The 21,996-nt window shown below is 45.1% G+C and overlaps 1 protein-coding gene across 7 annotated transcripts; it reads right to left on the bottom strand.

Annotated features, from left to right (window-relative positions):
• Positions 1-2,199: 2,199 nt before the first annotated feature.
• On the bottom strand, positions 2,200-21,354 carry ZNF621 (zinc finger protein 621). Of its 7 annotated transcripts, none has more exons than XM_067044570.1 (5): positions 21,209-21,354; positions 20,419-20,504; positions 7,724-7,850; positions 7,037-7,141; positions 2,200-5,505 (listed from the first exon to the last, which is right to left on the bottom strand). In XM_067044570.1, exons 1-5 carry the CDS (start codon positions 21,219-21,221, stop codon positions 4,445-4,447), a joined length of 1,392 nt encoding a protein of 463 aa, XP_066900671.1. In that variant the 5' UTR covers positions 21,222-21,354; the 3' UTR covers positions 2,200-4,444. The 7 variants fall into 7 exon arrangements, with proteins under 7 accessions (XP_066900671.1, XP_066900667.1, XP_066900670.1 ...); XM_067044566.1 differs by having other exon boundaries at positions 7,724-7,907; positions 21,209-21,338; XM_067044569.1 differs by having other exon boundaries at positions 7,037-7,144; positions 21,209-21,332.
• Between the last annotated feature and the right edge of the window lie 642 nt (positions 21,355-21,996).

The raw sequence follows: 21,996 nt of genomic DNA, 5'->3' as shown, positions 1-21,996 counted from the left end.
CCAATGGGTCGTCAGCTTCAGAGAGTGGAGTGAAGTTTTCAGGAGTTGGAGAAAGGTAACACACAAAGACAAAAAGGGGAATTGCAGAGATGTAGAGGATTACATTTGCAAGAGGTGGAGGTTACCCTTGAGTTCCGGGTTCCTTGTGGTGACTGAGATAAACACATAGTATGTGCTGAGAATGTTCTGACAGTCTCAGGGCTGTTAACAATGGGAAGGCTGAGACTGCAGGATGGTGGGGGGGTCTGGACCCCTAGGGAGCAAGGCTCTTACTTCATTCCTGCCTCCTGAGGCCTGAGGACAGGGTAGTCTTACTCCAATACTTGGGGCCTCCTCTTAATACGGGCTGATGAAGGCACAAAGCCCTAGACTTCAATTCTGGGACTTGAAGTACTGATATTTCTTTTATGACTTCCTCCTTTCCCATGTCTCTATTCCTCTCTTTACTGCCTACTTAACTATTAGGTCACCTATCCTGGACCTCTTTTTACCACTTTCACCTCTTCTTGTTATACTTTCTGGGTGATTCCCTTCACTTTATTTTCCAATGCTGACACTGGGTGCCTCATTTCTGATATCAACTTTGTTTTCAAGAGTTCTTTTTTGTTCTCTGAATTTTCCTTTTTTACAGCAATCTATTGTCTCAGGGTTAGTTGCAAACATCTTCTGTAACCTTAGGATGCTAAATTTTCTTCTTCCTGCATAGTCTATTTCAATTGGGCTTTCTTTCCCGCCCCCGCCCCCGCTTCAGCCTTTTTCACATCCTCGGCTTTTTTTTTTTAATACTTAAAAATGGAGCATCAATGGGACTTCCCTGGTGGTGCAGTGGTTAGGAATCCACCTGCCAACGCAGGGGACACGGGTTCAAGCCCTGGTCCGGGAAGATCCCACATGCCGTGGAGCAACTAAGCCCGTGCACCACAACTACTGAGCCCGCACTTTAGAGTCTGTGAGCCACAACAACTGAGCCCGTGTGCCACAACTACTGAAGCTCACGTGCCTAGAGCCTGCGCTCTGCAACAAGCGAAGCCACTGCAATGAGAAGCCCGCGCACCGCAATGAAGAGTAGCCCCCACTCACCACCACTAGAGAAAGCCTGCACGCAAGAACGACGAGCCAACACAGCCAAAAATAAATAAATTAAATAAATAAATTTATTTTAAAAAAATGGAGCGTCAAAAAGCTGGTGAGAAGTTCTGCGTGCACAGTTGGCACTTCTGTGTGGAGCTATTTTATTGAGGAATCACTGGTCTCTTCACTTGACTTGATCAGATCTCCCAAAGAAAGTTCTGATTTCCAGCCTAGAAGGTGCACAAGTCTATTAGCAGGTTCTGGATAGAACGAGGAGTAGAAGGTGAGGGGGTGACAGAGAAGGACCTAACATTCAGTGTGGTTCCCCAACATTCAAAATTCCTGCTACACTGCTCCAGAGAAGAGAGAGGTGGGGAAGTGACCGGGAATCTAAGTGCTTCTTAGCCAATTTTCCTGTTCTTCACTCCACCAGCATCCCCTTCTTCCAGAGGTTTCTGAATCTTCAGTTCCTAAGCCTTTCTGGGAATTCTGCCACATGGGGGTGCTGCTCAGCTTCCTGAAATGTGGCTTAGGATTTATCTTTCTCAGCTCTGCTAAAAGTCACAACTCTTTCACCTGATTTTGAGCTTCCAAAATGTTGTCATCAGCTTATTTTCATTGTTCTTCTGAGTTTATGCTTTTTAATTTTTAATCTCTTTACTATCTTAGTGGAGTTTCAGGAGGGTGTAAATGCTAACATGTTCAACTGCCATCTTTACCAAACCCTGGGGACTTCCCTGGTGGTCCAGTGGGAAAGCATCCACCTTACAATGCAGGGGAGTAGGTTCAATCCCTGGTCAGGAAACTAAGATCCCAAATGCCGCGGGGCAACTAAGCCCATGCACTGCAACTATTGAGCTTGTGCACCTCAACTAGAGAGCCTGCGTGCCGCAAACTACAGAGCCCACATGCTCTGGACCCTGCGCACCACAACTACAAAGCTCACGCACCCTGGACCCTTCACACCACAACTAGAGAAGAGAAAACCGACATGCCACAACTAGAGAGAAGCCCGTGCCATAACATAAGATCCCTCCTGCCTCAATGAAGATCCTGTGTGCCACAACTAAGACCCAATGCAGCCAAAAATAAATTAAGTAAATAAATAAAGAAGCAAACACCAAACTCTGTTGTGTATCTTATTTCTAAGTTTATTGGGAAGGGGGCTGGTGGTCTGTTTGGTTTTTAGTTTTTGTTTAATATTTTTGTTTCCCACCACCATCCCACCCCCCACCCCAACCTTCTGAATTTCAAGCCTTCAAACTCATTTTCTAAAGAATGCATCCAAGACTGTAAACATTGCTCCAAGTACCACCTTTCGCCACATCCCCTAGACCCTGCTATGATCTATTCTTACTGTTGTTCTGTTCTAAATCATCTGCAGCTTTCACGTTGTGCTCTCTTTAACCCAAGAGCTAGTTTGAAGTGTACTAACTTTATATAAGAAAAAAATTTTCCTCATTCTTTCATCCAACTGCAAATAAACCACAAAAACAGCAAAAGGTAACCAATGTCAACCCCACGAACCTTCTGGCAGTAGAGACCTCAAGAACTCTTCATAGGCTACATCAGTTCTCTTTGCCCCTTTCTTTTTTTCACTATAGACCAAATTTCACTTACTTTTCTCTTTTCTTCTAAACTGATATCACCCAAACTACTTTTAGAGGTTTCTCTCCTGAAGATCACTGTGAAATAGGGAAAGCCCTTTATCAAGGTACACCACCCAGGCATTTGCTGCTCAAAGCACCTCTCTCGAAGTGAAGTCCACACTAAAGGTCTGGGCATCACCATGGATATACAAAATCAGAATCTCTGAGAGTTAGGCCAGAAAATTACTCTTTTTATACCAGCTTATTCAGACACATGGTAAAGTTTAAGAACAACTAGAGTAAAGGTTTTTCTGTTAACTGCAATGGAGACACATGTAGACAGCAAAAGCAACTTTAAAAAAATGTTATGGCCCCTTCCATCAACATTTAAGGGTTTACTTTATATTAGTGCTTATACAGGCAGACCTCAGAGATACTTCTGGTTCAGTTCCAGACCACCACAATAAAGCAAATATAGCAAGAAAGCAAGCCACACAAATTTTTTGGTTTCCCAGTGCATGTAAAAGTTGTTTACACTACAGTCTATGAAGTATGTAATAGCATTGTCTAAAAAAAAGAACATACCTTAATTAAAAAATACTTTATTGCTAAAAAATCTTAACCATTATCCAACAATGCAGTTTTGTCACAAACCTTCAATTTGTAAAAAACAGTATCTGTGAAATGGATAAAGTGAAGCGCAATAAAACAAGGTGTGCCTGTAATGCATAACTCAAGTTCTTTTTCCAGGAATTACTTCACACAGTCCTTTGCACAGTTATAAAAGATTCTCACCTAAGGTCAAAAGCAAGAGCAATCCAAAATTCCACTTCACTAACCTGTCACATAAGCTTAACCACTGACCCGTTACATAGCCCTCTTTATTCCTAAAATACAATTCGGCAGGCATATTCAGATTTCCCCCAAATCGGCTGCTCCTATTTCTTCAGTAATTTGCCAAAGTTCATGTTTACAATTTGGAGAAAAGTCAATGTAGAAACCAGTGCTTGCAAACAGGAAACCAGAATGCACACCAAGAAAAATTTATGCAACAGATGGAGCAAAGATGAATGCCTTGGTTTATATTTACTTAGGAAACCAAAGTTACAAGGAAACATCTAGATATCAAGAGCAAAACTAAAGATTAAAAAAAAAACTTCATGTTTAAAGACATGATTGCTATTCATCATATAAATGACTGTTATCACTGTATGTTTTCTTTTCTTTTAAACTGGTTATTTCAAATGATCTTTTGCAGAGACGTACAAGATCCTCAATGATCTGTGTCAATAGCAACCCAACTTCAACTGCATGAATACACCACACCTTCACCCACTGAACAATCTGCATTCATTTCTAAAGGCCATGGTTGGAAGCTCATTCCAATTCTCAACTCTGACAGGTCTTAAATGCCTCCTCTGTTTCTCCCAGGCTGCTTCTCTCTAATTACAGGGGCCTAATACGGGGATGTCCTCTCTCTCAAACGTCCCTAATTCACCAAAGCGTCCTATTAGCACTTCGACCACCAGCAGCTCCACAATGCAGACACGGCCGTTACTGTTCAAGCCTGAAAGGGACCAATATGAAGGTCAAGTATTTCCACTTTCTACCCAGAAAAAAACAGAATATATCATACAAACACAGCCTTTAAATAAATCTCGATTACAATGGCGTTTATGCCCAAACAGCTGTTAACACATGTACGGTGTAAAAGCCACAAATCAAGCTTAAGTTAGGTTGGAGATCTGCTGTGTGTAACAGCCAGAGAAGTGCCAAGACAGAGCTCACGAGGGGTGAGGAGAAGGGGTCAGAATAACTGGGGAAGGCTTCACAGTGGGAGGAAGACCCTGGAAGACTCGTACTATTTGGACAGGAGAAGAAGGGACTCCAGAGGCGGGCAGCAGCATTAACACGGGCCCGGAGGCAGGAATGAGGACGGCGTGTGGCAAGGCCAGTGAAGGCATGGCCACAGCCGGAGCAGAGCAGGGGCCCTGGAAAGGCATGGCTGCAAAGGCTGAAGAGGGGCCCTGGGGACAGAGCAGGGATGGCCCGAGAGCCTTGCCAGGCTTCTTCTCCACGGGGTGCAATTTCTGATGCTGAACAAAGCTGCCGTACCACTTGAAGGCTTTCCCACATGCCTGACACTCATAAGGCTTCTCTCCGGTGTGAACTCTCTGATGCTGAATGGAAGCAATCTTCTGGGTGAACGCCTTGCCACACTCTTTACACTGGTAGGGTTTCTCCCCAGTGTGAATTCTCTGGTGGGCAATAAAGAGTGACCTACACCCAAAAGCTTTCCAACATTCCTTACATTTATAGAGTTTCTCCCCAGTGTGTAGCCTGTGATGCTGAAGGTAGGCTGCGCTCCGACGGAAGGCCTTGCCGCACTCCTTACACTCATAGGGCTTCTCGCCCGTGTGGATCCGCTGATGCTGGGTCAAGGCTGTGTTGGAGCTCAGACCTTTGCCACACTCCTTACATTCGTAGGGTCCTGCGCCAATGTGATTTTTCTCGTGTACGATACAGTCATAGCTGGACTTGAAAGCTTTGCCACATTCCTTACATTTGAAGGGCTTCTCCCCAGTGTGGCTCATCTGATGCCGAATGAGCTTTGAGTTATATCTGAAGATCTTCCCACATTCTTTACACTCGTAGAACTTCATTCCACCTCGAAGTATTAGATTGGGATTCAGACCAAAAGTCTGCCATGGTGCCTTGCTTTTAAAATCAAAGTGCTGAGACACGTTTCTGAAAAGCCCTCCCACTGGCATGCTGTGCACCTCTGTTTCTTCAGGGGCTTCCTGCTTTACCACTGGCTCTTCTGTCTTAGTCCAGGACTCACCACCTGACCAAAGAAACCACAAGTGTTCCTCGTTACTGAACTGGAAGGGAAACAGGATCCAGTGGTCCTGATTTTCTCTCATAGGAAGTGATTTTAAAAATATACCCATAAGATGGCTACAAGCATCCATAAAGGAGGATGAGAGAGAAAAAGAAAAACAATAACATATAACTGGAGAAGTGACGACACTGGAAACAGTCCAGGAAGTGCCTCTTATAAGGAAGGGATGGGGAATGAACCAGGGCAGGTGAAATGTGCAGAATGAGAATGGGAAGGGGACTTCCCTGGTGGTCCAGTGGTTAGGAAGCCACGCTTCCACTGCAGGGGGCTCAGGTTCAATTCCTGGTTGGGGAACTAAGGTCCCGCAAGCGATGTGGCACAGCCAGTTAAAAAAGGGGAGGGAGGTAAGGAAAAGAGGCAGGAGGGGAAAAAAAGAAAAAAGAGTGGGAGAGGTGAGAGGAATCAGCAAGAAATGGAAACAGGTTTTAAGAGAGGAGACGTCAAAGAGGGGAAAAGACACCCGTGAGATGAGCGGCTGAGCAGCGCGGTAACACACACAGAGAAACAACAGATCCTAATGTCCCACCTGGAAGCCAGGAAACCACCCCATATTCCGAATTCTAAATAATGGCCTCATAATTCTATTTTTAAATATTCCACATAGGTGTTCCAGTGGTTAGGACTCTGTGTTCTCACTGCTGAGGGCCCAGGTTCAATCCCTGGTCAGGGAACTAAGATCCCATAAGCCTCACAGCATGGCCAAAAAAAAAAAAAAAATCCACAAAATATTCTGGGATAAAACATTAGTTCTTTCAGAAAGTCAGCCAGAACACAAGTTGATCAGAGAGCTTTAGGCCACTGTGGTATTACTGCTAAAGGAACCACTATTTACAACGTCGCAGTATGTGTGAGAAATGAGGCCTGGAAACTTTCTTCCTAAAAGAAAGAAAACCCAAGTAAACAAAAGCTCCCAGGACTGGTAAGCAGTCTCTGAGAAATTTTAGGGTGGGCAGGTGTGTTGGGTGTGGTATTGGGGGAATATTATTGCCCTTTCCTCTATAGCCCTATAGAAAACAAATACATCGTAAACCTCAAGATTATGACATCAGGAACTTTTAAATACTAAACATGATTTAAACACTAAAGACGCAAATAAAATCATACCTATGGCACAGATAAATCAGTGACCCACAGAATAATATTTTCCTTAAAAGTATGGCTGAAACCCTACTTCTTTGCCATGAAAATTGGAATAAAATTAAATATTTTCCCTGGTAAGTGAGAAAAGAGGTGGCTTCAGAGGTAGTGGGTCACAGCTTTTCCATGGGATAGCCATGTGGATGTGGACAGCGTGCAGCTATGCACTCCTAGGGACTGGTCCTTCCGGGCTCAGTGTGGGAACTCAACAGAGATCAGAGAGTGTACTGAGTACTACCTTATAAAAACTACAGGGAGCTTTGTTCTCTGTTGCAGGACAAATATTTCTAGTAAACCAGGAAGGCAAAACCAGAAAGCACTAGGTCCTCTTACTCACCTGGACAGATGCCTCTCAAAATCTCTGCTTCCCAAGGATCTGGGCCCCATGGTGCTTCCCCTCTCTCCAGCTGGGAGATCAGAACAGGTGTGGGGAACGGAAGTGCTTCTCCAGCAAGAAAGAGAGAGAGACAAGTTGAAGGGAGACATCCAGAGCTGTTCCTGAGATCTCTCTGCCCACCTCATCGTGGGCTAGTTGGGGAGGGGAGAAGTGGACTGCCCAGGGGACCAATGAGCCACCAGGGGTTCTGAGGGAGGGGTCCAAACTGTGCTCCAAGGTATGGCCAGGGAGATAGTGATTCTCCTCAGGGAGAAAGTGCAAGCTCACTGTGACTCAGAAGAAAGGAAATCCCTTCAGGAAGGATGTATGTACTGATATCCTGGGAGGCTCCTCCACACAGGAGAGGGCCCACAACCCACAACACTGGAAGAATGAAGGAACAGAGGTCTCCCGGGGGAACCCGGGAGAATCCTCTCCCTCAGGGTCCAGAACCACGCTCTTCCCTGGGAAGTAATGAAGTCCAATTTCAAAGCCAAAGGGAACCTGGGATTTCCCCACCCAGCATCTCCAAAGGCTGATGAGTGCAGAACTCCCCTCTGGAGCCATCAAACCTAAGGACTACTAGAATCCCCAAGACATCTGAGAAGACGTGAAACTATCACGGAGGGCCACTGAGAGAGATCTTACCCAGGGAAGCCACATTTGCATAATTCTCCAGCATCACCTCCCTGTACAGGGCCTTCTGCACAGGCTCCAGGCTGGCCCACTGGTCCTGGGTAAAGTACACGGCCACATCCTCAAAGGTCACTGGCTCCTGAAACAACAGGTTCCTGCTGAAGCCTTGAGTGAGGGCCAGAGCAGGCAGTCTGAGCTGCAGGGAAGAGATGGACCTGCCAGGGTCTGTGACTCTGAGCCCCGTGGAAGGTTTGCTCTATGGACAAGAGCATTCAGCACCCCAGCCAGAGCCCAGCCCTCAGCCAGTGTTCCCACCTCCAAACTTGGAAAGCCAATGCTCTCCCACCTACTCAGCTCTGGGGCTCCAAACTGTCATCCTAACCTCATAACTTGGCATCTGGGGCTCTACTGCCTGGTAACTGCATCAACCCCTATGTTCATTTCTCCACGGATCTGTCCCTCTAGCACCTGCTGCCCTCATGTGCTCTTAACCTGTCACCTAATTTTCTGTACACCAACCACTCTTTCTGTCTCCACTCAGCCGAAGTACATATGCACGGCCGGCCGCATGTACTCCCTGCCCCAGCTTCTCCTGGCCTTCCCCAACAGCTTCCACTATGCGCAGAGAAGCCACTCCTTAGGAATAGTCCCAGTGCAGCTACAAGTAACAAAGTGAAGTTAGAACATTCTTTAACACCATACATAAAAATAAACTCAAAATGGATTAAAGACCTAAATGTAAGACCAGATACTATAAAACTCTTAGAGGAAAACATAGGCAGAACACTCTCTGACATAAATCACAGCAAGATCTTTTCTGATCGTCTCCTAAAGTAACGGAAATAAAAACAAAAATAAACAAATGAGACCTAACTAAACTCAAAAGCTTTTGCACAGCAAAGGAAACCATAAACAAAACAAAAAGACAACCGAAAGAATGGGAGAAAACATTTGCAAACGATGTGACCAACAAGGGATTAATCTCCAAAATTTACAAACAGCTCATGAAACTCAATGTTAAAAAAACAAACAATCCAATCCAAAAATGGGCAAAAGACCTAAATAGACATTTCTCCAAAGAAGACATACAGATGGCCAAGAGGCACATGAAAAGATGTTCAGCATCTCTGATTATTAGAGAAACGCAAATCAATACTACAATGAGATTCACCTCACACCAATCAGAATGGTCATTAACAAAAAAATCTACTAACAATAAATGCTGGAGAGGGTGTGGACAGAAAGGAACCCACTACACTGCTGGTGGGAATGTAAATTGGTAACAGCCATTATGGAGAACAGTATGGAGGTTCCTTAAAAAACTAAAAATAGAGCTATCCTATGATCCAGCAATCCCACTCCTGGGCATATATCTGGAGAAAAACATGGTTTGAAAGGACACATGCATCCCAATGTTCACTGCAGCACTGTTTACAATAGCCAAGACATGGAAGCAAGCTAAATGTCCATTGAGAGAAGAATGAATAAAGAAGATGTGGTACATATATACAATGGAATATTACTCAGCCATTAAAAAGAATGAAATAGTGCCATTTGCAGCAACATGGATGGACCTGGAGATTATCATACTAAGTGAAGTAAGTTAGAGAAAGCCAAATACCATATGATATTGCTTATATGCAGAATCTAAAAAAAAAGATACAAATTAACTTATTTACAAAACAGAAACAGACTCACAGACTTAGAGAATGAACTCATGGTTACCAAGGGACTGGCGGTGGGGGGAAGGGATGGATTGGGAGTTTGGGATTAACATGTACACACTGCTATATTTAAAACAGATATCCAACAAGGACCCAATGTATAGCACATGGAACTCTGCTCAATATTCTGTAATAACCTAAATGGGAAAAGAATTTGAACAGGAAAAGATACTTGTATAACAGAATCACTTTGCTGTACACCTGAAACTAACACAACATTGTTAATCAACTATCCTCCATAATAAAATAAAAATTAGGAAGCATCAGGAAGATGGTGGTGTGGGAAGATGCAGAGTTTGCGTCTCCCCACAACTAGGGTGCCTGCCAGACTCTGGTGGGGGACCCGAATTCCCAAGGAGATGGGAATAAGCCCCAAGTGAACCGGTAGGATGTGGGGGGACTGAGGAGGGAGGAGAAGTGGAGGCTGGATAGGACCGGCGGCCCTGAAGGGTGGCTGACGGGGGGAGGGGTTCCCATGACTGGTGGGACCCTCAGGGGCTCGGATCATGGGGAGCACACTCAGTGTTTCCCCTGCCCAATCTCCAGGACCAGAGGATCAAGAGAGGAGCGGAGGGCGTTTGTACCACCCACCCGGGCCCACTGAGATTGCTAAGCTCCCAGGCTGATTCCCCAGCCCTCCAAAGCCCACTCCAGGCCACATGGATCCTGGAGAGGGAGACCAGGGAGAACAGGAGAGGCAGGCAGCAGGGCCCTCCACCACTGGAGGAGCAGGAGAGGAGCGAGGGCGTTTGTCCTGCCCACTTGGGCCCAGGATGCCTGCTGAGCTCCCAAGTGGGGTCACCCACCCTCTGAAACCAGAGGTGGGGGGTACACCTGGGCCCCTTCTGTTCTGTTGAGCCTAAGCCCCACCCCCCACACCCATCAGGGCCTTTTCCAGCCCTGTGGGTCCTAAGCATAGGCTCTGCCCACCACCCAAACCTCACCCCTGCTTAGGCCGTGCCTTCCAGAGCCAAAGCCTTTTCCACCTTTTTTTTTTTCCTCCTCATTTCTACTATTGTGGTTCTGTTCTACCTTCTGGTTGTTGTTTCATCTATAGTTTTATTGTTATATTTTTTCTAACATATCTGTTAGTTTCCTAGTTTAATTTTATTTTTTACTTTGTTACTGTTCTCCTTTCTCTTTCTTCTTTTTTTTTTTTTGCACCATCCTGCACGGCTTGCAGGATCTTGGTTCATGAGCAGGGGGTTGGGCTGAAGCTCCTGCAGTGGGAGCTCTGAGTCTGAACGACTGGACTAACAGAGAACCTCAGACCCCAGGGAATAGTCATCGCAGTGAAGTCTCCCACAGGTCCTCATCTTGGCACCAAGACCCAGCTCTACCCAACAGCCTACAAACTCCAGTGTTGGAAGCCTCAGGCCAAACAACCAGTGAGATAGGAACACAATCCCACTCACAAAAAAAAAGGAAAAAAAAAAGAAGATGGCAAAAATATATGTCACAGATGAAGGAACAAGGTAAAAATCTACAAGACCAAATAAATGAAGAGGAAATAGGCAATCTACCTGAAAAAGAATTCAGAGTAATGATAGTAAAGATGATCCAGAATCTCGGAAATAGAATGGAGGCAAGGACTGAGAAAATACAAGAAATGTTTAACAAAGATCTAGAACAACTAAAGAACATACAAACAGAGATGAACAACACAATAACTGAAATGAAAAATACACTAAAAGGAATCAATAACAGAATAACTGAAGCAGAAGAATGAATAAGTGAGCTGGAAGACAAAATGGTGGAAATAACTGCCGAGGAGCAGAATAAAGAAAAAAGAATGAAAAGAATTGAAGACAATCTCAGAAACCTCTGGGACAACACTAAGTGCACCAACATTCAAATTATAGGGGTCCCAGAAGAAGAACTGAAAAAGAAAGGGTCTGAGAAAATATTTGAAGAGATTATAGTTGAAAACTTCCCTAACATGGGAAAGGAAATAGTCACCCAAGTCCAGGAAGCACAGAGTCCCATACAGGATAAACCCTAGGAAAAATACACCAAGACACATATTAATCAAACTAACAAAAATTAAATTCAAAGAAAAAAAAATTAAAAGCAGCACGGGAAAAGCAACAACTAACATACAAGGGAATCCCCATAAGGTTATCAACTGATTTTTCAGCAGAAACTCTAAAGACCAGAAGAGAGTGGCACGATAAACTTAAAGTGATAAAAGAGAAAAATCTACAACCAAGATTACTCTACCCAGCAAGGAACTCATTCAGATTCGACAGAGAAATCAGAAGTTTTTCAGACAAGCAAAATCTAAGAGAATTCAGTACCACCAAACCAGCTTTACAACAAATGCTAAAGAAACTTCTCTAGGCGGGAAACACAAGAGAAGAAAAATACCCACAGGATAGAAAGCCCAGAGTTAAGCCCATGCACATATGGTCACCTAATTTATGACAAAGGAGGCAAGAACATACAATGGAGAAAAGACAGCCTCTTCAATAAGTGGTGCTGGGAAAACTGGACAGCTATATGACAAAGAATGAAATTAGGACACTCCCTAACACCATACACAACAATAAACTCCAAATGGATTAAAGACCTAAATGTAAGACCAGACACTATAAAACTCTTAGAGGAAAACACAGGAAAAATACTCTGACATAAACCACAGCAAGATCTTTTTTGACCCACCTCCTAGAGTAATGGAAAGAAAAACAAAAATAAACAAAATGGGACCTAATTAAACTTAAAAGGTTTTTCATAGCAAAGGAAACCATAAATAAGATGAAAAGACAACCCTCTGAATGGGAGAAATATTTGCAAATGAAACAATGGACAAAGGCTTAATCTCCAAAATATACAAACAGCTCATACAGCTCAATATCAAAAAAACAAACAATTCAATTAAAAAATGGGCAGAAGACTTAAGTAGATATTTCACCGAAGAAGACATACAGATGGACTAGAGACACACGAAAAGATGTTCAACATCACTAATTATTAGAGAAATGCAAATCAAAACTCCAATGAGGTTATCACCTCACATTTGTCAGAATAGCCATTATCAAAAAATCTAGAAACAATAAATGCCCGAAAGGATGTGGTGAAAAGAGAACCCTCCTTCACTATTGGTGGGAATGTAAATTGATACATTTACAATATCAACATCATACATATGGAGAACAGTATGAAGGTTCCTTATAAAACTAAAAATAGAACTACCATATGAACCAGTAATTCCACTACTGGACATATACCCTGAGAAAACCACAATTCAAAAAGAGACATGTATCACAATGTTCACTGCAGCACTATTTACAATAGCCAGGACATGGAACCAACCAAAATGTACATCAACAGATGAGTAGATAAAGAAGATGTGGCACATATATACAATGGAATATTACTCAGCCATAAAAAGGAACAAAATTGAGTTATTTGTAGTGAGACAGATGGACCTAGAGGCTGTCATACAGAGTGAAGTAAATCAGAAAGAGAAAAACAAATACCATATGCTAACACATATATATGGATCTAAAAAAAAAAAAGGTACTGATGAACCTAGTGGCAGGGCACAATAAAGACAAAGACATAGAGAATGGACTTGAGGACACGGTGGGGAAGGGGGAAGCTGGGACGAAGTGAGAGAGTAGCACTGACATATATACACTACCAAATGTAAAATAGATAGCTAGTGGGAAGCAGCCACATACCACAGGGAGATCTACTTAGTGCTTTGCAATAATAACCTAGAGGGGTGGGATAGAGAGGGTGGGAGTGAGGCTCAAGAGGGAGGGGATATGGGGATATATGTATGCATATGGCTGATTCACTCTGTTGTACAACAGAAACTAACACAGTACTGTGAAGCAATTATACTCCAATAAAGATATATTTTTAAAAAAATTTTTTAATGAAATAGTCCCAGTATTTTACAAATTTCTTTTTATATCTTCTTACCTTATCAGAAAGCTAGCTCTCTTGAAGGAAACCTGCAGCCTGCCCGTTGTGGCCTCTCCTCTGAACCACCTGTCTTCAAAGAAGGCTGGCCATGTGCTATCTCTGGGCACAGGCATGTCCCCCTGTCTTGAGCTCCATCCCACTTGCCAAAGTATGCCCCCTCTGTCTCCCTTGGGCCACCTCCATCTTCCCAAGAGTGAAGGGAACTCATATTTGTGGATTAGCCCCTAGACATCAGGCTCCTGGGTGGGTACTTTTTTTTGTTTTTAATATATCTATTTTACTTTATTTATTCATTCATTCATTCATTTATTTTTGGCTGCGTCGGGTCTTTGTTGCTGCATGTGGGCTTTCTCTAGTTGCAGTGAGCGGAGGCTATCTTCGTTGCGGTGCACAGGCTTCTCATTGTGGTTGCTTCTCTTGTTGTGGAGCACAGGCTCTAGGCACACAGGCTTCAGTAGCTGTGGCACGTGGGCTCAGGAGTTGTGGCTTGTGGGCTCTAGAGCGCAGGCTCAGGAGTTGTGATGCACGGGCTTAGGTGCTCTGCAGCAGGTGGGATCTTCCCAGACCAGGGCTCAAACCCGTGTCCCCTGCACTGGCAGGCAGATTCTTAATCACTGCGCCACTGGGAAGCCCCATTGGGTGGTATTTTTATTTTTTTTATTTTTTATTTTTATTTTTTTGTCAGTACACGGGCGTCTCGCTGTTGTGGCCTCTCCCGTTGCAGAGCACAGGCTCCAGACGCGCAGGCTCAGTGGCCATGGCTCATGGGTCCAGCCGCTCCGCGGCATGTGGGATCTTCCCGGCAGATCGAGGCACGAACCCATGGTCCCCTGCATCGACAGGCAGACTCTCAACCACTGCGCCACCAGGGAAGCCCCGGGTGGGTATTTTTAAATCTTGTCTTTGGGACTTCCCTGGTGGTCTAGTGGTTAAGATTTTGCCTTCCAATGCAGTGGGTGTGGGTTCAATCCCTGGTCAGGGAGCTAAAATCCAACACACCTCGTGGCCAAAAAACATAAAACAGAAGCAATACTGTAACAAATTCAATAAAGACTTTAAAAATGGTCCACATCAAAAAAAATCTTGTCTTTCATTTACTCTTTACAACAACATATATATGAAGTCAGAGTTGTTACTCCCATTTTTCAAAGGATGAAACTAAGATTCAGAAAAATTCATTACTTTGCCCAAGATCACACAGCCAGGAAGTGACACAGCTGGGACTTCAACCCAAACCTGTCAAACAGCAAACCTGGGCTCTTCCCACATGGCATGCTGCCTCCAACACGGGGCTCGTGAATTTCTCCGAACACACAGCAAACCCCTGAACCTCATCATAACCTGGTGTTGCCCCATCTTTGGAGAACATCTTTTCAAACCCAACTTCCAAAATTACCTATCAAGCCATCTTTACTGTGCTCCCTCCAGGCCACGTGGGGCCCCTCCCCCAATCTACACTGAGGGATCAGCTATTTCAAAACCGTACACACCATCCTAGGAGCCAGAGCCTCTGCATCTTCCATGAGATGTAGGAGCAGTTTCTAACAGTGTCCACTGTCTACCTTCTCTGCTTCTATAGACAGCACAGTGCAGACCACAGAGACTGGGCTCAGCCTGGAGGGGTTTCCTGCCTTCTGCACCTTCTCACCTTCATGACCCCACAGATGATTCCATCTCCTGGGAGATTCTCACCACCCTATGCAGTCAGCCTTGTTCTTTTCAGCCCAGTGAAAAGGAAGACACCTACCCACAGGGGCTCAGCTAAGCCCCTTACTCTTTGAGTGTCCCAGTCTCTCCTGGCAGCCTGTGCACTGGAGTCAGCAGAGGGGACAGGGAGAAGGGAATGCTCTCACAACTGCTCCTGGGGGAAGCAGGGAAAAAATATACCCCAAGCATAAATGCTGGCAACTTAAACTGCTCCCAGCCACTCTACTGGCGCTACACTCAGGTCCTTCTGAGGCGGTCCTTTGCAAACAAGAACTAGGGAACTCAGGTCAAAAGGAGACACTGAGAGAAGAACAAATTTAGAAACTTCTCAAAGGGAGAGTTGACCCTTAAGCTGGGCAATGACGAGGCTCAAAGGGCCCCCCAAATAGCTTGGGCCCCAAATCCAAACATCAGACAGAACCATGATGTCCTGTGAGTAATCAGTGCTTCAACAACAAGGCATCAAAGGGCTTCTGAGGACGGCGACCACAGGCTCACAGGTAAAACAAAGTTCACCTCTGTGTGCACCAAGTCAAACCTCACTCCCTCACATCTTCAGAGCTGTTCTCACAACTTTCTCCACCCATTACCATCTTCCTCCCCAAATTGTTCTTCCCATCTGCTGTCAAATAACCCCAGGTATCATGAGTCCCCAAAAATGCCTATTATTAAAGGAGAACTTACTTTTTCAGTATAGTTAGGTTGTTGATACATTCTTCTTCCTCCTATGGATGGTCCCTATGTACCTCAACTTATTTCATTTTTCTCCATAGTATTTTTCATCATCTGACAAATTATACTTTTATTGTCTATCTCCCCCTACCAGGTTGTAACTCATGAGGCAAGGATTCTGTTTTGTTCATTATTCATTTACTAGCGCACAGTACATTTGCCTGGCAGATGCAAGATGATTAACATGATTTGCTGAAAGAATTAATTTCAAAAATGGTTTGATCACCAATAAAAATTTTTACACTTATGAAGTATAAAACAACAGCAAAGGCCTCCCTGGTGGCGCAGTGGTTGAGAGTCCGCCTGCTGATGCAGGGGACACGGGTTCGTGCCCCGGTCCTGGAGGATCCCACATGCCTCGGAGGGGCTGGGCCCGTGAGCCATGGCCGCTGAGCCTGCACGTCCAGAGCCTGTGCTCCGCAACGGGAGAGTCCACAGCAGTGAGAGGCCGGCGTACCGAAAAAAACAAAAAAAAACAAAAAAAAAAACAGCAAATACCACCTTAACAGTGAAGTGCCAGAGCACTTCCATTAAAGTTGATGGTTGATAATTTACCATGCACTGAGGTTCTACTTTCTGTGAAAGACTGGAGAAGGAGCATAAATATAGGAAAGAAACATAAACATCTTTGCTTGCAGATGAAATAGCTATCTGCCTAAAAAATATCCAACATGCAGGAGAATTAACAAAAAACATTTAAAACTGACAAAATAATTCATTAAGTTAGCTAGATATAGGATAAGTGAACAAAAATGATTAGCTTTCCTAAATACCACCATAAACAATTAGAAGACAAAAAAAGAGAAAATAAGATGCCATTCATATGAAAATAGCTAAGAACAGACCTAACAAAAACCTGCAAAACCAAGACAAGAAAACTAAATGTTTATTAAAATACATAAAAGAGGAACTGAATAAATTGAAACATACAGTGTTTCTGAATGGGAAGAATCAAACTTGTAAAGAAGTCAATTACCCCAATTTTGCCTATGAATTCAAAAAAATCCACTCCCCCACCAAAAAATCAATGAGATTTATACAGGGGTAGGGGGTCATTTAGAGTAATCTGAAAAAAGTAAGTGTGAAACACTAGCTGAAAAGGTTTTGAAGGAAATACATTTTTGAAAGAAATGATGAGGGGGAATTAAACCCTACCTTAAAAGGACAATACTTCAAGAAAACGAGACTACAAGCCATAGATAGTGAGAAAATACTTTAAAAGACAAAATAAAGGACTATTATCCCAAGTATATAGAGAACTCTTAAAACTCAATAAGAAAATGAACAACCTGATTCAAAAAATGGGCAAAAGACCTGAACAGATACCTCACCAAAGAAGTTACACAGATGGCAAACAGTTACATGAAAAGATGCTATACAACAGCGGTCCCTAACCTTTTTGGCACCAGGGACCAGTTTCCTGGAAGACAATTTTTTCATGGACTGGACGGGGGTGTTGCGGGGGTGGTTCAGGCGGTAACGCGAGCAATGGGGAGCGGCAGATGAGGCTTCGCTTGCTCACCGCTTACCTTCTGCTGTGCAGCCTGGTTCCTAACAGGACCAGTCCAGTACCGGTCCTTGGCCTCAGTGTTGGGGACCCCTGCTCTACAACATATGTCTTCAGGCAAATGCAAATTAAATCAATGAGATAACCACTACACATCTATTAAAATGGCCAAAATCCAAAACACTCACAATACCAAATGCTGGCAAGGATGTGGAGCAACACAAACGCTCATTCATTGCTGGCAGGAATACAAACTGGTGTGGCCACTCTGGAAGACGTTTAACAGCTTCTTACAAAACTAAACATTCTTATCATATGATACAGCAATCATGCTCCTCAGTATCTTCCCAATGAGTTGAAAACTTATGTCCACACAAAAACCTGCACAAGGATGTTTATAGCAGCTTTATTCATAATTGCCAAAACTTGAAAGCAACCAAAATGTCCTTCAGTAGGGGAGAAATAAACCGTGGTACAATCAGTCAATGGAATATTACTCAGCACTAAAAAGAAATAAGCTATCAAGCCATGAAAAGTCACAAAAGAACCTTAAATGAATACTGCTAAGTGAACAAAACCAAGAGGAAAAGGTATGATACCAACTACACAACATTTTCGAAAAGGCAAAAAGATCAATAGTTGCCAGGTAGGGAGGGCAGAACACAGAGGATTTTTAGAGCCTGTGAAGAGGCTCTGTATGATACTACAATAATAGATACATATCATTACACATTTGTAACCCAAAGAATGTACAACACCAAGAGTGAATCCTGGGCTTCCCTGGTAGCACAGTGGTTAAGAATCCACCTGCCAATGTAGGGGACATGGGTTTGAGCCCTGGCCAGGAAGATCCCGCATGCCACGGAGCAACTAAACCCGTGTGCCACAACTACTGAGCCTGCGCTCTAGAACCCACAAGCCACAACTACTGAAGGCCACGTGCCACAACTACTGAAGCCTGTGCTCCTAGAGCCTGTGCTCCAAAACAAGAGAAGCCACTGCAATGAGAAGGCCTCGCACTGCAACGAAGAGTAGCCCCCACTCGTTGCAACTAGACAACGCCCACGTGCAGCAACGAAGACCCAACGCAGCCAAAAAATAAATTAAATAAACTAAATCTACTTAAAAAAAAAGAGTGAACCCTAATGCAAACTACGGACTTTATGTGACTATGATGTGTCAATGTAGGATCATCAATTATAACTAATGTACCACTCTGATAATGACAGAGGCTCTGCATGTGTGGAGCCAGGAAGCATATGGGGACTCTGTGCTTTTTGCTCAATTTTGCTATGAACCTAAAACTTCTCTAAAAAAATAAGGTCTACTGAAAAAGACAGGGAAAGAGGCAGGGAGAGCAACACTTAATCTCTTACCTGGACTGCAATATCATCCTGACTCACACTCTTCTGCAACCAATGCACCACTACAGGCTGAAAACCTTTTTAATATATAAATCCAACCCTTTCAACTCCCCTGCTTAAAATCCTTTAGTGTCTTCCTACTGAACCCAGAATAGAAACCAGTCTTCACAGTGACCTCCAAGCCATGTGCTAGTTGTCCCACCTCACAATGAACTACTTCCTCTGACCTCTCCCTGTCTCCAGAGTATACCCAGCTTTCTCTCCCAGCCCAGGGCCGATGCATTTGCTGTCCTCTCTGGAAAGCTCTTCTTTATTCTTTCTCCAGTAGTTTTTAAGACTATTTCTACCTCATCCTTGAGGTCTCAACGTCATGTGACCACCTCCATGAGGGCTTCCCTGACCACTACCTTCAAAGGTAGCTTCTTTGGGGCTTCTCAAATTTGAGAAGGTACGTGAGAATCACCTGGAGAGCTTGTTACAACAGATTCCTGACCCCACTTAGCCTCCTCCCCAATCTGACTCCGCATCTAGGGTGGGACTAACAATTTGCAATTCTAGTGAGCACCAAGGTGATCCTGATGCTGCCCACCTATGGACCACAGTTTTACGAAGCACTGTACTTTAGCAACAGGTAATTATGGTAACTTATTTGTTTTTGGTAAAAGTACTCTCCATGAGAAAAGGGAACCTGTCTGCATTATTCAGTACTATGCACCTAGCATTTAGAAAGCACATATGGAAAAAACAATGCTGGTCTCTCTGGGATACATCTACTACTTGTGGAGCAATCTCTTCAATAAAGAATTTCTCCGGGGCTTCCCTGGTGGTACAGCGATTAAGAATCCGCCTGCCGGGCTTCCCTGGTGGCGCAGTGGTTGAGAATCCGCCTGCCTATGCAGGGGACACAGGTTCGTGCCCCGGTCCGGGAAGATCCCACATGCCGCGGAGTGGCTGGGCCCGTGAGCCATGCTGGGCCCGTGAGCCATGGCCGCTGAGCCTGCGCGTCCGGAGCCTGCGCTCTGCGCAACGGGAGAGGCCACAACAGTGAGAGGCCCGCGTACCACAAAAAAAAAAAAGAATCCGCCTGCCAATGCAAGGGACACGGGTTCGAGTCCTGGTCCGGGAAGATCCCACATGCCACGGAGCAGCTGAGCCCGTGCGTCACAACTACTGAAGCCCGCACACTTAGAGCCCACGCTCTGCAAAAAGAGAAGCCACCGCAGTGAGAAGCCCGCGCACCGCAACAAAGAGTAGGCCCCGCTCGACGCGACTAAAGCTAGCCCGCACACAGCAACGAAGACCCAACGCAGCCAAAAATAAATTATTTATTTATTTATTTTTTTTAAAAAAGAATTTCTCTGATCTCGGCAGGCAACTTATTTTTTTTTTAAATCCCACATTCCTAATTTATCCCCCACCCCCAACTCATTTCCCCTTTGGTAAGGTTGTTTTCTATATCTGTGCTGGCAACTTTTATTTGCAAACATGATCTAGATTGCCACATTCAGGGGGGAATTTCTTGGCTTGGGTCCCCCTTTTTCCACTTAAACCTATTCATCCAAACTCATCACTCTGTACACACAAGACTCTTATTTCCTCCACCACGTATTTACAACCATAGCCCTGGGGATGGACTCAAGAGGGAAACCATAGCCTGGCCAAGTTAAGCCTTCTTGGTCCTTTCCTGATTACCTGATAGCTAACGTGATTTTCAAAAGACTGAAAAGAAGCTCAGCTCACCTGAGGCCAAGTGGTTTGGAGCATGGCTGATGTTCCCTGGCTCCGTGCACTGTCTTCTGGGTTTGGAAGAGCAAGAACCTTAAAAGCTAAGAGAAAAAGAGCCATGAGTGCAATAGTCCCTGTGCTACGTCACCCACAGCCGCCTACAGTCTTTCGTCTTTTCGTTTTGAGCACTGGCAGGAGCCTCTATCAGCCCCGCTCTGGCTGATCGCCCCAAACTCCTCATGAATTGCACTGCCTGGTCCTCGGGACAATCCACCACCTGCCTGCTCTGCCCAAGAGCGTTCTGGGGCTCACTCACATTGAGCGGACCCAGGGATCCAAGACGAATCCTGTCCCTACAGTGCTGAGTCTGAACAAACAAAAACCTAAAAAAGTGCTTAGAGGGACCATGACACTGACCCCAAAAAGGGTGCCTTTGGAGAAGGGAGACAGGGGTGGCTGGATCTGGAATGAGCTAAAATACTCAAGTGTTCCAGTGGGTGACGATGATAGGAGACCCCAACGGGTTCTCCACCCAAGGAAGCAGGAGACCCCAAACATCAGAAACTTCGGTACCGGGCACGGGAGGCAGTTGGGCCAACTTCCTTAGGGCAAAAAAGAGGATCACGCCTCGGTGGGCAAGGGACTGGACCAGGGCTCTAGGAGGCCCTGCAGCCACCTCGGTGGCTTCTGCAAGGCCCAGACACCCGAGCACCAGGTCAGAGGCGAGTTCAGGGGCGGTGTGCTGACGAATCGCTAAGGAAAGCGAGGAAGCTGGCGCCGGACGAGACTAGCACGAAGAACTCGCCTGAACCGAGCATGTTCCCCTCATACCACCAAGAAGTGAGTCTCCGAAAGCCGATAGGGAACCGAGAACCGGAGTCGAGCGCCCCTCTAGGCCGCCCGCAGGCGGCCCATCTCGGTGGTCCCCGGGGCACGGCCTCACGTGACGCGTGGGGCGGGGATTAGGGCGGGCTCTTGCACGTGACGTCATTTGCGGGCGCCGCACCGCATTGCTAGCGGCGGGTGCCTCAGCCCCTGTGCTTCAACCGCTGAGCCGACTGAGGGCGGGCCGTGAGGGCGCTGATGCCGCCTTGCTCTACTCAGATCTCGGCCTCTAGACCTAGGTGGGGCCCCAGTTAACCAACTGCCCCATCAGCTGTCGGCCGCCTTTATTCCCTGGGTCACCTGGAGCCTGTGCTGTGCAGGTGTGGGGAGAATGGCTTCTGTTGTGTCATCTCCTAGAGGCCCACGCCAGGCATTCCATTCTGCTTGGGTCCTAGGCTGGGCAGCCCTTAGGAGAAACATGGTTCCTATCTACCTTTTTAAAGCCCTCTCCATTCTTAGGACCTAGGCGTGTGTGGGACCTTTTAGGGCAGATTCATTTAACAACCAAAATAACAGTGACTAACGTTTCCAGGCATCCTGTACATACAAGTCCTATATTAAATGATTTTGTCCTGTATTGACTTTGGCAGGACGCCCTAAATGTCCTGTGTTTAGCTTTTTTCAATAGAGTACAAAAATTCTGTAGTTTACAGCTATTCCGGCTAGTAAACTGGCAAGTAACTTAAATTTCAACACTGGCTGAAAAAA

The sequence above is a fragment of the Kogia breviceps genome, chromosome 10, assembly GCF_026419965.1.
Source record: "Kogia breviceps isolate mKogBre1 chromosome 10, mKogBre1 haplotype 1, whole genome shotgun sequence".
In the NCBI taxonomy this organism is placed as follows: Eukaryota; Metazoa; Chordata; class Mammalia; order Artiodactyla; family Physeteridae; genus Kogia; species Kogia breviceps.
The sequence above is the reverse complement of the archived record's forward strand: the minus strand, read 5'-3'. Positions and strand labels throughout refer to the sequence as shown.

Excerpts from the sequence above, each read along its gene's own strand:
- ZNF621 (XM_067044565.1), bottom strand. The coding sequence starts at position 20,523 with ATGGCTCTTTTTCTCTTAGCTTTTAAGGTTCTTGCTCTTCCAAACCCA. Across the intron at positions 7,908-20,418 it reads TCCAAACCACTTGGCCTCAG|CTCAGACTGCCTGCTCTGGC; the intron begins GTGAGCTGAGCT and ends TCTTCCCTGCAG. Across the intron at positions 5,506-7,036 it reads TTTGAGAGGCATCTGTCCAG|GTGGTGAGTCCTGGACTAAG; the intron begins GTGAGTAAGAGG and ends TTCTTTGGTCAG.